The 14,598-nt window shown below is 33.1% G+C and overlaps 3 protein-coding genes across 3 annotated transcripts; 2 read left to right on the top strand and 1 right to left on the bottom strand.

Moving 5' to 3' along the window:
• The first annotated feature begins 1,077 nt into the window (after window positions 1-1,077).
• LOC106111978 (pancreatic triacylglycerol lipase-like) lies at window positions 1,078-3,566 on the top strand. Its single transcript, XM_013294202.1, has 6 exons — window positions 1,078-1,158; window positions 1,992-2,043; window positions 2,125-2,270; window positions 2,483-2,725; window positions 2,871-3,219; window positions 3,468-3,566. The coding sequence occupies exons 1-6, from the start codon at window positions 1,110-1,112 to the stop codon at window positions 3,523-3,525; spliced, it is 897 nt and encodes a 298-aa protein (XP_013149656.1). The 5' UTR covers window positions 1,078-1,109; the 3' UTR covers window positions 3,526-3,566.
• Window positions 3,567-3,788: 222 nt separating this feature from the next.
• LOC106111980 lies at window positions 3,789-6,758 on the bottom strand. The gene is made up of 5 exons (XM_013294203.1): window positions 6,550-6,758; window positions 5,466-5,612; window positions 5,095-5,187; window positions 4,459-4,675; window positions 3,789-4,193 (listed from the first exon to the last, which is right to left on the bottom strand). Exons 1-5 carry the CDS (start codon window positions 6,614-6,616, stop codon window positions 3,965-3,967), a joined length of 753 nt encoding a protein of 250 aa, XP_013149657.1. The 5' UTR covers window positions 6,617-6,758; the 3' UTR covers window positions 3,789-3,964.
• A 3,142-nt stretch (window positions 6,759-9,900) lies between these two features.
• LOC106111981 (eisosome protein SEG2) lies at window positions 9,901-14,210 on the top strand. Its single transcript, XM_013294204.1, has 6 exons — window positions 9,901-10,098; window positions 10,736-10,828; window positions 11,585-11,740; window positions 12,127-12,216; window positions 12,363-12,710; window positions 12,846-14,210. Exons 2-6 carry the CDS (start codon window positions 10,756-10,758, stop codon window positions 14,000-14,002), a joined length of 1,824 nt encoding a protein of 607 aa, XP_013149658.1. The 5' UTR covers window positions 9,901-10,098; window positions 10,736-10,755; the 3' UTR covers window positions 14,003-14,210.
• Window positions 14,211-14,598: the final 388 nt, after the last annotated feature.

Here is a 14,598-nt window from a genome sequence, read left to right as displayed (position 1 = left end):
GGAGTGGTAGGAATAGCGTGACCAAACCACACTGTATAAACCATACATATTTATTTCTTTAATCAAATTAATTGTTATAAGTCAATTGAATCTATATTTACTGATAGGATAAAAATGGAAATCGCAATTAGCTAGCTTGCATAAATAATTATGTATTTGACTATTTTTTAGGTTAAATTCCTTAACATATTTCGTGAAACACGGAAAAAGGGAAGACAATTCCATTAACTAAAATTTAAATTTTCGAGTTTTACATAATATTTTTCAATACTAACACTGTAAAATCGACACGATGAACACAATGAGTTTCATGGCGAATAGTAACAAAGACTTTAACTGACGATTTTAACTAAATAGTTATATTGTGATTATTTATACTGTATATCTTATCTTTAATATATTTAATGATAAATGTATACAGAGGGACACTTGGAACCTTATCTTTGTTAATGAGATAATCGCTGAAGGGAACTCTCAATGTTAATTAGATAGATAATTTCTATAAATATGGTCTAGTCTTTATGAAGTTTGTATTCGGAGTCACCTTGACCGATAAATTATACGACCTTAAATGATAACACCTTCTAAAAATGACATTTGATATAATTAGATAAGGAATTTAAATGAGATTGTAATCAACTAAGGGCTCAAATACCAACTCGGAAGGAAGTGCCACCATTAAATGAACTTTTACGTAAACTTGATGTTTACTTGTCTTATTCTATGTAAAAAATATTTTAATAGTTATTTTATTAACAATCTCAAGGACGGGTTCATGTTAGAATTACCCAGAAATTACAAATCTCTCTGACTTTGTCTATTAAAACATTCAATCTATAAAACTACTTAGATGGCAACCAATTGATGGGAAAGCATTTTTTTATTGTTTTCCTTATGTTAAAAGATAGTGTTTTAAAATATTTATCTCTGATAGAAATTTCCAGTTATTACTTAACAGTAATGCTCCAATTAGGATTCAGGAATATAATTAATTGACATTTTTATGGCCGGAGTTTATAAGTTATCGCAAATAGGGATTAATAATTGAATGATAAATAAATTTTATATAAAAACGTTTTATCGGTAAAAATTCTAGTTATCCTTTCAAAATGTCCGCCATCACAAGAGGGCTCTTGTTATTATGTGCTGCTGTTGCAGGTAATTACAGTGCTTTTTGGCGTATTTGTGAACTTGTGATCTGGATTAATGTTTTCTGTCTAAATTAGTGGTAATTGAATAATTGGTGGTTTCTAAGTGAGAAATGTGAAAAAGTGAGGATACTTTCTGCTTACCTATTCCCTAGTTTAGTCCCTTTGTACTCCTGCTTTTAATTGTAATATTAATTTCTGGTATTATAGTTTGTAGTGACTGAATTACTCGATTTTCTCTTTGTTTTAAGTAGAGTTGGTGCTTGGAAAGTATTTTATTGCTTTAGTAAGTAAACTTAAAGTAGTAATCGCATGTATTGGTTTGCTGAGGATCTATGTATTTGTGGCACTTTGATTACAACAACTTTACAACGTACATTAGATTAATATTAACTATCTAATGTCCTAAATTGTAAATGATTAAAGGAAGAAGTCGCAATGAAATCACCACAATGTTGAGATACTGTGTTATGTAGTTTAAAAAAAATAAAGAGTTTTTATACTGGAAACATGAATATATCTGAATAAAACTCATACGAAGTAAATTGATATCTAGTCGAATTAAAAAAATTCTCAAATGTTTAATAATCAAGGCTAACATTTACAAGAATTGGTAGCTTATCTGTTAATACAATTTTAATCTTACAAGATAACGTATGGGATTAGGATATTGGTTATCTTTGTGTTATTTCCAAATTCAATGACTGAAATTTATCTTTATAACGTGTAAAATACTTTACGTTAAATACATGTAATAATTGCAACAGGATATTGCAAAATATGACACATTCATTAACACTGGCTGTTCATATATTTTTTTAATTTCCTAATACCTCATTTCAGCATCAGCGTTCGAGCTGAGAGATGGAGATGTCGTTTTCCATTTATTTACAAGGTTCGTAAACAATACAAATACGACTATCTATGTGCTATGTATTTATGCTAACTGTAAATTGCTATCTTTTTTTGTTTTCAGGGCTAATCCCCAAGTCAGTCAGCCTCTACTGCCCTCGGTGGCATCTATTATGACGTCATCGTTTTCCGTCACCCGTCGCACGATCGTCACCATCCACAGCGACGGAGAGGGTGTATCAGGCAACTTCAACGCTTTTGTAGTTCAAGGTTAACCAGTAATATTCTTTGTACTCGTATTCATCAAAAATAATAGTCACATTCCTAACTTCACTGATAAACTGCTCAGATAAGCAATTTAGATGAGCCGTAGAAGACTGTAAGAGGAAGATAGATCTCTATCTAAAGTTTCTTCTTTGAAATAAAGAAAAAAGAAGACAGTTTCTGACCTGCTGTTTAATAGTTATTTCCATTAATTCCAGCTCATCTCTCAGCGGAGGATGTGAACGTGATAGCTGTGGACTGGAGCCCAGGTTCGGCGATGTACACGCAGGGTCTCGGCAACGCACCCCAAGCCGGTCGCATCATTGCCCAGTTTATTAACATTCTTATCAACACCTTCGGATATAACGCTGCCCAAATTCGCATAGTGGGTGTTGGTCTCGGCGGCCATGTGGCTGGTATTGCGGCAAGAAATGTCAACGGAGAAATTCCTCATGTTGTTGGTAAGAATTTACAATGTATGGGATCAACATCCTGTATTAATTATTAAAATTATCTCTATATGAAAGATTGAATCAGTTTATTAAGATCGAATTTCAAGTTTTCAGCTATTGAATAAATAACCTCCAACATGAATTAATGTTACAGCATTAGATCCGTCTCTGCATGGGTGGACGCATCATCCCGAAATCTTAAATGAAGATGATGCGGCAGTTGTCGAAGTATTGCACACTACAGCTGGTCTTAAAGGTTACGATTATCCTTTGGGAGATATAGATTTCTATTCAAATGGTGGAAAAGCCCAGAGCGGTTGCGGCACCGATGTCTCTTGCTCCCATATTTATTCATATGTTTTCTACGCGGAATCGATTACTGCTGAAGTGGTGAATGGTAGAAGATTTGTTGGTACGTCATGTCTAGATCATGACACCGCTATGGATTTGCAATGTACTGGAGCTAGAGATGCTATATTTGGAGGGTTGGCAACGAAGACTGAGTAAGTATAAAATATATTTACGGTGCAGTCTCAAAACCAGAATTGGTTTAAGCCTTGCAACGCATTTATGATAGGAATAGGCATAAGAAAAAATGACTTACGTTATAGGTTATACGATCAAGTAATTCGTCTCGACTGAAATGATGATGAGATGAATATAAGTCTTAACAAGTTAACTAACGTAGTTAAGAAAGAAACAGTACGAGAAAATAATTAGGAATAATATGTGATATCTTATTTTTTTTCAGTGAATTCGGTGTCTACATGTTCCTGACCAATTTCGTGTCTCCGTTTGCCAGAGACTAAATATAAACACAATTTGTGACAATAAAAAGAGTAAAACGTTATTTTTTTTTTACCTTTACTTGTAGCTAAATATAATAATTATTTACGACATTATCACATTCTGTTGCTTTCGAATTTCGAAAAACAGCGCACTCGGCGATCATTACCAAAGACGTTATAAAAATTAAAAATTAACGGTTTAATGGTAAAAGTAACGACATATATATTTTAATGAGCGGAAAGGATGTTCTTTTGGATGTAATAGAGACAAAGTAGACATGTAAAAAATATATTTTATTAACAAAAATTATAAACTAGTAACTATAACATTATTAAAGCAATTAATAGGATTATTTTCATACACATATCTTCAACTGCATTAAGAACAGAAGCCGTTGCGCAAGCAATAATTTATATCTAAGAAATGCTACTTTGTACTTAAAGCTAACAGGGCAAGTTATCACAGTAAATTAGGATGTTTCAGGTTCTTTGGACCTCTCCGCTGTGGTTCAGGTTTTGCGGTAGAGGTGACTACATTAGTAGCGTTCTGTCGCGGTATGTCGAGTAAACTGCTTAAGAAAGCCATGCCCTGTTCTGCAGTCTGATAAACACCTAAAAGGAATGATTCCGCGTCGAAATCTGTTGAATCACTCGAATCTTCTGATGCAGTCTCTGCTTCTGTTGTTGCTCTAAATATATATAAAAAAAACTTATTAACATTAATTGGACTTAGATCGAAAAATTCACAGTTTCATGCTTTAATAGTTCTAATAAAGTTTAAGTTACTAATACAATGATAATTGAGATTCTGATTGAGATAGATTTACATTGGAAAATCAATACACGGCAATACATTGGCGTTCCTTGAATCCTGCCAAATTATGCGATCCTCCAAGCATTGCAATTATCAGAACAATTAGAGCCATTCTTTAATTAGGATTACTATCGACTTACTCTTCAGTCTCCGCTGGTGGGTCTTCCATTTCCATACCGCCGGCTGTCGATTTGAAGCATCCTATAGGAAACTCCAGCTGTGTCTCGCCAAATAACTTGGGTCCCAGTTCTAAACAACCCCGAAGGCCGTCCGCGGTTGGAGCGAGGTCATTGAACTTCGCACATACTTGTGCAAACTTTCCGAAGACTTGTAGACAGATTGGTGGTGGATTTGCTCCTTAAATAAAAGAATAGAGAGTTTTAATCCATTAACTTGAGTAACTCTGATATTTTTAGCATAACAATTGTTGAAATGTGGAAAGTTATGTCTTGGTATTGACTATTTTAATAAGCTAGTAGAAATTTACAAGTTAAGTGTGTATTTAATCTTGTATTGCTTTTAAAGTCGGTACGCTTTCTCTTTAAGTACCCTTACCGGCTCATAACAGGTTTAATGGGTATAAACATATAATTATATGGCAGAATAAATTTATACTTTCATTCATTTATTATTTATGTTTCTAAAGCCACTTGTATGAGGATGTTAGGGATGTTAGCGTTGTCATCGGTCAACGTAGAGCTTTAAAAAATGGATACATAGTTAAAATTCAATATAAGGAATAATTATTTTTAAGAAGATAGTTATAATTTGATTACCTTGAATTTTTGAACTGTGAATGAGACTTTTTCCATATGAGACCTTAACTGAGAATCCATCATCAGGAGATAAATATTTCATGTGTACACATCCTGAAAAGATATTTGATTAACTATGAGATATGTATGCGACATACAAACATAAATTACACTATGTGTAGTTCTTTAAATGATCTTTTAAAATTTCCTTGAAATTAAAGAGATTTTAAGATAGCAAAATCAGATCAAATTGGACTCAATGCTGTTTGAATTAAGAACAACTGAAGTTCTACGATATTTTGAATTAGAAGCTCCGCAAAATGTACTTTAAAGAATTAGATGTCTTTTTTTACACTTGGCTTCTATTTCCTTAAATGTTTAATAAACCTTACCTGGACCACCGAGATCGACGATGGTAATGTTGAAATCAACACAACAGATGCAGGCTGGACCTTTACACATACAATTCCTGTTCGGTTGAGAATTTCTTTGCTCAGGGACTTCAATCAGCTTCTTCCCACCGTCCCAGTCAAGGTAATCTGAATAGAATACGGAAATAATTAATAATTCAGAAAGGGATGTCGAAGTCAAGGAGCGATTTAAAATTATAACTGAATCCTGGTTTCTATGGAACGTTCTTTGTCTTTCTTGAACTTTATTAGAGCGTATCTGATGTTAGAAGGTATTTCCAGAACGGTTCTATGGATCTTAATGAGATGTTGAAGAAAAATTAGGGATTATCACACAGAGATCATATTAACATTATAAATGCGAAAGTTTAGATGGATGGATGTTTGTTAGAGTTTGTAGCCTAAACTGCTGAACGGATCTGAGGGTAGTCTGGAAGAACACATAGGCTACTTGGCTTTGTTTTTTTAATACTAAGCGGACGGAGTCGCGGCGAAATTTAGTATAATATAATTGTCAACAGTCGACACCAAATACTCGTATCGTGAATGTGAACCCTATACGTCTATTAGTGTCATGTGCATTGTATAATGGATGAAATAAGTGTCGCAAAAAGTGAATCTATAAGTGTTTGAGCGTTGCTACTTTGTGTGACAGCGTCGGTGACATCACGCAAGATGATTTATCACTTTCAAATTGTTTTACTTTCACTTGTGTGTATACTCTTTAGGGGCATTGTTCAGTGTTACGGTAACCACTATATTATGTATCATTTATATAAGATATCAACTGTATATAAAAGGAAATTGTAGGATTTTGTTTTTCGATTTATAGAATGTCGCGTCTTTATGTAAAAGGATTTTTATTTTAAAAATATTTAAGTACGACTTAATTTTATTGTAATTAAAAATTGACAAAAAACTTGATTTTATAGAAAGTTAATTCAGAAAGTTTTTAGTCAAGTAAATATATAAATGACGAATATGAGTACAATAGATAAAAGGGTAATCTATTCCTTAGGGTTACAAGATTAATTAAAAAAAATTATAAAAATGCCTTTATACTCACCTAAAAAACTTGCACAATTTGCGACCGCTAGGAGAGCCAGCAAGGACAGTGTAAGTTTGACCGCCATCCTGCTGCAATTAAATTCTAGAGCGTTTAATGAATTTATTTTTTTTTAAATCTCGCGCGTGTAAGATGACGTCAGATGTACGCGAGAGGCGTCGTGCTTGGCCCGCGGCGAGTCAACACTGCTGACTACTCCTTTACTCGGATCTTGTTCGGGCCGTTTCACTTCACTCACAATAATAGAAGGTGAAATTTTAAATAAAGCATAACTATACTGTAATGATATGCACTGCTGAATTGAGAAAGCGTACATGGTGGTATCAGTTGATATAATAATTATGAGAAATAAGACTATCGCAGTACTAATCATAGAATTATCTTCGTTCTGTTGACAAGTTAGTTTTATCGCAATCACTTAGGTTGAACTTTATGCATTATTCACATTATTTATTGTATTGATTTCTCGACATCTAAATACATATTGGTAATATTAAATTCAGAAAATTTTAATTGGTTTATGCCAGATCGACACTTGAGGTTAACAGACTTATCTATACAATTATAATAAAGCGTAAACACACACTTCTTTGTTGCCTAAGATGTCAGCAATTACAGCATATTTTTGAATAGTCATTTTTAATAAAAAAACCCTACACTTACGTCACGCTTTAAGTTATATATTTTCAGGTTATTAAACTTAGGGGGTAAATATTTTGGATAAAAACCCTATCTTGAGAAAGAGACCATAAGTTGCTGCCAACATCAAGGAAGCAAAGTTGCCATGGTTTGTCATCATTTCATGTCATTTTGACGTTTGCAATTGTTTGTTCTGAGGACATATACGAAGTTTCCTGTCTTAAATCCTATACTCTGGATCAAAATAACTAGTTTTATTTTCATTCTATTGTTACAGGTGGAATTGCGTATCTTGTTTAATATAAATTGTTTTTTTTTTTCTGATTTAATTAATGATGTACTTACCGTGAAATATATGTTAGCATCATTAAGATGTGTAAGCAGGTGCATTACGGTCCACCGCCGTGCAATGGGGTCAATAAACCGCGCCGGCGACGGATCATGTGCAACATACTCTAATTAAAGTTCATTGAGATACATTTGAAAAGAAGAATAGACATTATTTACTAAGAAGAATAGACATTTTGTGTACGGATACAGATAGTATATATGAATTCCGGTGGCCACGATACAGGCATTTTCTAGTGTAGCCAGATTAACTCGAATAACCATAAATAGTAAATTAAGATAACTGTAATTAATTTTCTGTCATGTTTAATTTTAAGTTCTTGTCAAAAATATTTGTTTTGTAATCTTTACTGTGTTAATAAAATATTTTCATTTTCATTTTTAAGATAAACTGTACTCTTTGCTACATTAAAGTCAATGTTTGCCAGTTTGGCCTTTATTTGTTCCTTAGCTGTTGCTCGCGACTTCTTCCGCGTGAAAATATGGCCTATGTTACTCAAAGATAACTTACCATTCTAACAATACAAATCTTTCCTCTTTATAATATTCGTATAGATAACCACGATGCATTCTGATGAAACTCTAAATGTCTAAAGACGCCAGAATGATTTTTAATTGAAAAACATTTATGTTGAGCGTGTTATAAAAGCACTTCTCAAATATTAAATAAGTGACAGATGTTTACATATAAAAAAAAACGTTTCAATTGATATCAAAGCCTTCAATTATGTCACTCATAAAGATTAACACCAGTAAAATGCCAATAGTTAAACAAGAAAGTTTGTAGCGGAAATTATAACTGACGATTGTTTAAAAGTTACATTTTCAACGCATGCGTCATAAATGCGTGCATGCGTATGGTATTTACATTAGGACTCGGAAATAAGCTGTGAATATTAATGAAAACTTTTTATATAACAAACAAAATGCGTGTAAAAAATCAGAATTTGCAAACGGATATGAAACATTTGTACTTAGTATTCCTTCCTTTTAGTTTGCATACTAATTGTTAAGTTTAATAAGCCTTAAAACATCTGCTTTTGTTTTTTTTTTTACCTTTAGATCTAGACCGAACATCAGTTTTTTCTCATTGAGATTTTTAATTAAATGCGGTGGTCTTTTTGGTTCTTTCGCAGTTAATTTTGCTGTGAAAATGTATCACAAATTATGTAACATATAACACTAAGAATATAAGAAATTATTTTGAAGAATTTCACTTGATGAAACATAATATACGGTTATGTGCGACTTATAATGTGTCTTACATAAACTCACAACATTATTGTTACAAAAGTAATGTTACTTTATATGCTCCGGTAAACAAAAATAAATACATTTTTAGACATACGCACATGAAACATATACATAATTTTATTAACGTGTCGAACATTGACCCAGACAGCAAGAATTACGTAGAGTCGTAGTGTGAATGAGTTTTGAAAAACAAACATGTCCGGAGACGACGTTCAACTTTCACCGAGTAGAAAGTGACCGAACCACCCGCGATACACGCCGCTCGACTGCAGCCGACCTTCATGTAGTTCTCCCACATCATATTGGCGTAAGAAATTTTGTTATTACTTTTTTTTCCAAACTTACCTATGGAAATGCTTGAGCCTAGCCTCGATTATAGGTACTTTGGTCTTATTCAATTTTAAGACTTACTTTTAATTAAACGCGACAGAATAAAATTTAACTTTTACGTAGAAATATATTTAGTGTAATACTGACTGTAGTAAATATTTTCATTTTAAAACATCCATATTTCAGGATCAATTTCTATTTAAACAGTATTTTTAGTTAAAGTAAATTTCGAGCCAATACATAGAGTACGACTATATCCGAGATCAACGTACTAACTACGTATAGGTTCTAGAATATTCTATGAAAAGAAATTTATATTTACTGATTCCGGATACACAAAACAATATTAGTAAATCTTTCGCAATTAGCTGATATAACGTTGTCCTCAAATAAATATATGATTTCCTCCTTTTTTAGATTATGTCTTTAATTTTTATTTAAAGAAATATTTATAAATGACATTAATAATTTATTAAATAAATGAATAATGATTGGTTTCTTTTTTTATGTCCTACAATTTCCTCCATTTCAATAGACCAACAATTCGAAATTTTTTGCAAATCTCTATTTAAGTAAGACATGATGTTAATTATGTGTACACTAAATGTGTACATTTTACCCTTAACCTAGTCCTTAGTTAATAAAAGTAGGCATCACAAGCGATTGACATTGAATTCTACATAACCGCGCGTGTCTATCGTCTGTTTCTTACAACTCTATAGTGAGTGATAGAGACAAATGATCGATAGTGTTCCTTTCTAGTCGACAGTGCGGTGTCATTTCACATTTCTCTGAGTACGAGGCATTGGTTGTATGGTATCGGTGCCGCTGTAAGGCCGTTGAATACGTTTAGGGCCACTTGTCGTGATTTCTAATCATTGTAATTTAATCGAACGTCAACTTTCGGACCGGTGTGACCGCGACGCGATTATTATCGGGAGTTTTGTAGCTATTTTATAAAGAAGTTTCTTATAACAGGTGAGTTTATTTTTATTATACCATTTGAAATATTTATTTGTATGTAAACTGGCATTGTGTATGCTGCAAATATTGTGTAATATATCAAGCGAATTGCGTAGTGGAAAAGATTTCAACGCGTTTGATTTTCATTTTCAGTTGTAATACAAATAATGTAAAATGTCTTTGTAAGAGGCTTTGATTAAATGAGTAAAAGGAAATTTATAAATTTTTTGAAACAATTTTAATACAAACAAATATTTCTTTCGAAAATAATATAATTCATACTAATGTTATAAATGCGAAAGTTTGGATGAATGGATGGATGTTTGTTAGAATTTGTAGCCTAAACGGATTTCGATGAAATTTGGTATAGATATAGAGGATAGTCTGGAATAATACATAGGCTACTCACTTTTGTTTTATATTCCACGCGGAAGTAGTTGTGGACGAAAGCTAATAAAATTTTAAAGTTAACCAAAATAGTGTTAATCATGTTACTACAAATAATCTTATGAAACTATCTCATTTAAGTAATACCGTATTTTAATTTACTTTAACATGTGATAACATATTTTACTTTGCTATTTGCTTAATTTTCATACTAAAAAGACCAAGAAGTGAATAACATACTAATATTAAATTCTCTTTTTTACAGGCAGGGAGTAGTCCTTCAAGATGAAGCTCTCCCTGGTATTTGAGCTTCTATTGATATTTGTTCTTTTGGCGTTTGCGGCCTCAAAACAAATTGGTAAGTTTATTTGAGTATCCAATTCAACTTAAATACTTAAAGGCTCCCTTATTGACTATTTATTCTGTCTATCGCAGTAAGTTTAAGAATTTATAAATCATCAATAATTTTTACGCTTTACTTGTTTCTTGCGTATATCGAATAGCAACTCTGTAATTCAAAAAAAATAATTTATTGTTATGTCGCGTGTACTGTAAAGTGAATCGAAAGTGATACCAATGAACTAGGAATTCATTAGACGGTCCTGGTAACTGTTTTAATTTAAACGACGATTAAAGAAACAAAAACATCGCTTATCACTTTTTCAATAGTACGAGCATTTTTGACTTAGATCAAGGCTTTTTGAATAAGTGTTCGATGATAGTGCGATCTCTTATATTCCCTCAAAAAAACAAAGATAGCTATATTGTGGCGGCAAAGTATATCATATTAATATTATAAATGCGACAGTTTAGATGGATGTATGTTTGTTAGATTTTGTAGACTAAACGACTCAACGAGAAGCGAGCCTACAATTTCCTCAAAGGCCGGCAACGCATCTGTAGTTCCTCTGGCGGTCGGATGTCCATGGGCGTCGTTGACCACCTATTTGTTCCCGACGCTCGTTTACCCCCTTCTCATATAAAAAAAAATCGATGAAATTTAGCATAGGTTTAGAGGATAGTCTGAAAGACAACATTGGCTACTCACTTTTTTAATTCTACGAGGACGGAGTTGCGGGCAAAAGCTAGTTTATTCATATTTTTTTTTGTGCAGGGAAAAAGAAGAATAGCAACAAGACCGGCGTCACGAATAAGAACAATGATATTAAAATAGAAGATAACAGCATCAATAAATATTGCAAGTGCTCTGAAGTTTATTGCAACTGTTGCAGAGATTTCCAGGTCCCGCTTGTTAATTTAAGCGGCGCAGGTAAAATCTGATTGACTGTCCCGAAAGGAAAAAACATTAAAAAATTGTATCATAGAATCCCATAAAACTACACATTAAGTACTATGTACAACTTTGACTAAATTATCGCACAACTGTTTTGTGGCGTTTTGATTCCTTTGTTTTTTTATGGGGAGGTGTGTACACTACTCGATTTTCAGTTGTGCAGTTGAATTGCATTAACAGTTGAATTGGCTGCGAAATTATCGACAATCAACAGTCACACAACAGTTGTGCGATAGTTTACTCAAAGGTGCACCCGCTCTTAGAATAGAGTAAACGACAATTGGTTAAACAACACATAAAGGCCTAAAAACTGTTTTTTTTTGTTGAAATTAGTTTATAACTGAGATTAATTTTAATTTCAGGATGTGCGACTTTAATGTATTTGAACGACGATAAGATGTCCGTCTCGTTGAGATTTGGAAGAAAAGTAATTGCAAATCGTACTTTATCCAGTAAGTAATTTTGTTTTTCCAAATAACAACCTCCATGACCTTCATTTCTAAATCACAAATTTAGTGAATTTGTACTTTTATGTCCTATTTAAGATTTGACCATTATTTTTATTATGTTTTAAATCCATGAACGTTTTGATTTCCAGGTCGCAAACCAAGTCCAGTTTGTATGCCTCTACCTGGAGGAATATCAAAATTCTGTGGACGAGTTTATAATATTGCTCGAACTGGTGAAGAATTCAGAGCATGTTTAGGTTTAGAACTTCAATCCAAGAGTACCGTAGAAGCAGCAGTCAGGGTATCCTGTTTTAAATTTGGCCCGCGTGGTGTAACGTCGGAACCGGCGGATCCATTACCGTTACTCCCCCAAGATGATAAAAACTCTGATGACGATGATGACGATGACGATGACGACGACGATGATGATGATGTTGATTTCGGACTCACAGGTGATGATGAATATGAAGAAGCCGACGATGACGACGACGATGGTGGTAAGTAGATAGTGGTTTCTTAAAATTATATAAAACTTAGGTTACAAATTATATAGAGCATAATAGTGACTGAATTGATTTAAAAAAATAGTATGCAAGCCGTAATTCTTACGCTTAATTATTTCTTATTTTTAGGTGATCTTGATGCTGTTAATGACGTGGAGAGTGCAGACTACACAGGATTCAGTATTCTAGGAGAAGATTTGTTAGGAGATCTCTTTGGCTCTGGTAGTAAAAAACCCAATAAAAACAAAAAGAAACAAGCTCCCATAGTACCATCTTCTACTACAACACGGCGACCAAGACCTACACGCCGCCCAATAAGAAGACCATCCTCTCGAGTAACAACTGTGAGACCTTCGGTAACGAGAACAACTACTGTTAGAATTCGTCCCATTTCTCGTCGAACCACGCGACGACCAACAAGACGACCAAGTGGACGTCCGTCAAGAAGACCACCAACTTCTGCCGAACCTACTTCGACTATTAGCTCAACAATTTCCACCACAACATTTTCACCGATAGTTTCTAATATTGTACCATTGAAAGATGACGAGCAAAAGCCAATGGCGGATTTAATAAACCAAGAAACTACTTTAGCAACTGAAAAAATTTCCACAATTCAGTTTCTAACTACACCAAAAACTGTAACCACATTTGATGACCCAAGTCTCGAAATGTCATTGGCACATATAACAGGTCAACTTTCTGTAATGCCTATAACTCCAGTTATTCCTCAGGAAGATAGCGAAACCAACAAAAAAACAACAAGTTATTCAGAAGTTCTTTACGAGAAAGTAGAAACAATAACTCCTAAAAACCCATCTACTGTGCCATTCCTCCCAACAGAACCAATTTCAGATGATATGATTCAAATAGTTCAGAACCTAGATTCACAGTCTGAAGAACTTGTACCTGAAAGAGAATCGAATTTGTCTGAACAAACCCGTGGTCATAAATACAAAATCGCCTATTCCGGGAATAACTACAAGGATCTAACATTACCAAAGAAGAAACACAGAGGAGCAGTTTTCCAATTAGCTGATTTAGATGTTCTAGATTTGACTAAAATTGGAGAAAGTGTTGGGCAACAACTGGGTATTTTCGGTAGACATAAAAGACAAAACAAAAATAAAGATATGAAACACGGTAAAGGTGAACAAAATGAAGATGACTACGATATCATCGGAGATTTATCGGCCTCTATGGGTTTCGCTGATCGTATGAATAATAAAAATAAAGAAAGTAGAAGACAAAATAAAATGATGCAAGGGGACTGGTCTAAGGCATGACGGATTAAGAGACTTTAATAGATCTAGTTAGATTGTAATTATTTATTTTCATTTAACTTATTTCATAAGAACTTTGTAAATAGATAAATTATTTAAATATTATTTATTTCTTGATAGTAATTAAAGCGTTGAAAATATTGCCTTTGATGTTAAAATGTAAACGGTAATTACAACATACCCATGTTTTTATTTTATTAAAAATGTTCAAAGCAAAACCCCTTTTTTACTTGTCTTCCGATATCGTTAACTGATGACATTAAATTTTTTATTTGCTAAACTTATCTTTGGTTACGGATAGTGGAGAATGAAAACCGTTAATCGTTCTTTAATCAGTGAAAAAAGCTATATGGTGAAAAACACATTCTTCAATATCATTTTAAAAAATTGCTACTTTAATAAAACTCTTTCTGGTATGGAAAAGAATCTGATCCTTGGTTTAAAAACTTAAAAAAAACCTAAAAGACTATATTTACATGTTACATGTAAAAAGACTGGAAGATAATAAAACCTTTAATATGTTATAAAACAAAATTTCGATGAACTACGTTTAAATTTTCCTTTAAAGTTGGTTTGAATACCCCTTAAACCCAATACCC

This window comes from Papilio polytes, unplaced genomic scaffold, assembly GCF_000836215.1.
Source record: "Papilio polytes unplaced genomic scaffold, Ppol_1.0 DF824146.1, whole genome shotgun sequence".
Lineage (NCBI taxonomy): Eukaryota > Metazoa > Arthropoda > Insecta > Lepidoptera > Papilionidae > Papilio > Papilio polytes.
This window is presented reverse-complemented; position numbering and strand designations above follow the sequence as displayed.

Bases quoted from the DNA above. Each gene is read 5' to 3' on its own strand.
- LOC106111978 (XM_013294202.1), top strand. From the start codon at position 1,110: ATGTCCGCCATCACAAGAGGGCTCTTGTTATTATGTGCTGCTGTTGCA. The intron at 2,044-2,124 runs GTTCGTAAACAA...TTTTGTTTTCAG, and splicing joins GTTTTCCATTTATTTACAAG to GGCTAATCCCCAAGTCAGTC. The intron at 3,220-3,467 runs GTAAGTATAAAA...ATTTTTTTTCAG, and splicing joins GGGTTGGCAACGAAGACTGA to TGAATTCGGTGTCTACATGT.
- LOC106111981 (XM_013294204.1), top strand. From the start codon at position 10,756: ATGAAGCTCTCCCTGGTATTTGAGCTTCTATTGATATTTGTTCTTTTG. The intron at 10,829-11,584 runs GTAAGTTTATTT...TTTTTTGTGCAG, and splicing joins TGCGGCCTCAAAACAAATTG to GGAAAAAGAAGAATAGCAAC. The intron at 11,741-12,126 runs GTAAAATCTGAT...TTTTAATTTCAG, and splicing joins TGTTAATTTAAGCGGCGCAG to GATGTGCGACTTTAATGTAT.
- LOC106111980 (XM_013294203.1), bottom strand. From the start codon at position 6,616: ATGGCGGTCAAACTTACACTGTCCTTGCTGGCTCTCCTAGCGGTCGCA. The intron at 4,676-5,094 runs GTAATCAAATTA...CTTTTATTTAAG, and splicing joins TCACAGTTCAAAAATTCAAG to GAGCAAATCCACCACCAATC. The intron at 4,194-4,458 runs GTAAGTCGATAG...ATATATATTTAG, and splicing joins CCACCAGCGGAGACTGAAGA to AGCAACAACAGAAGCAGAGA.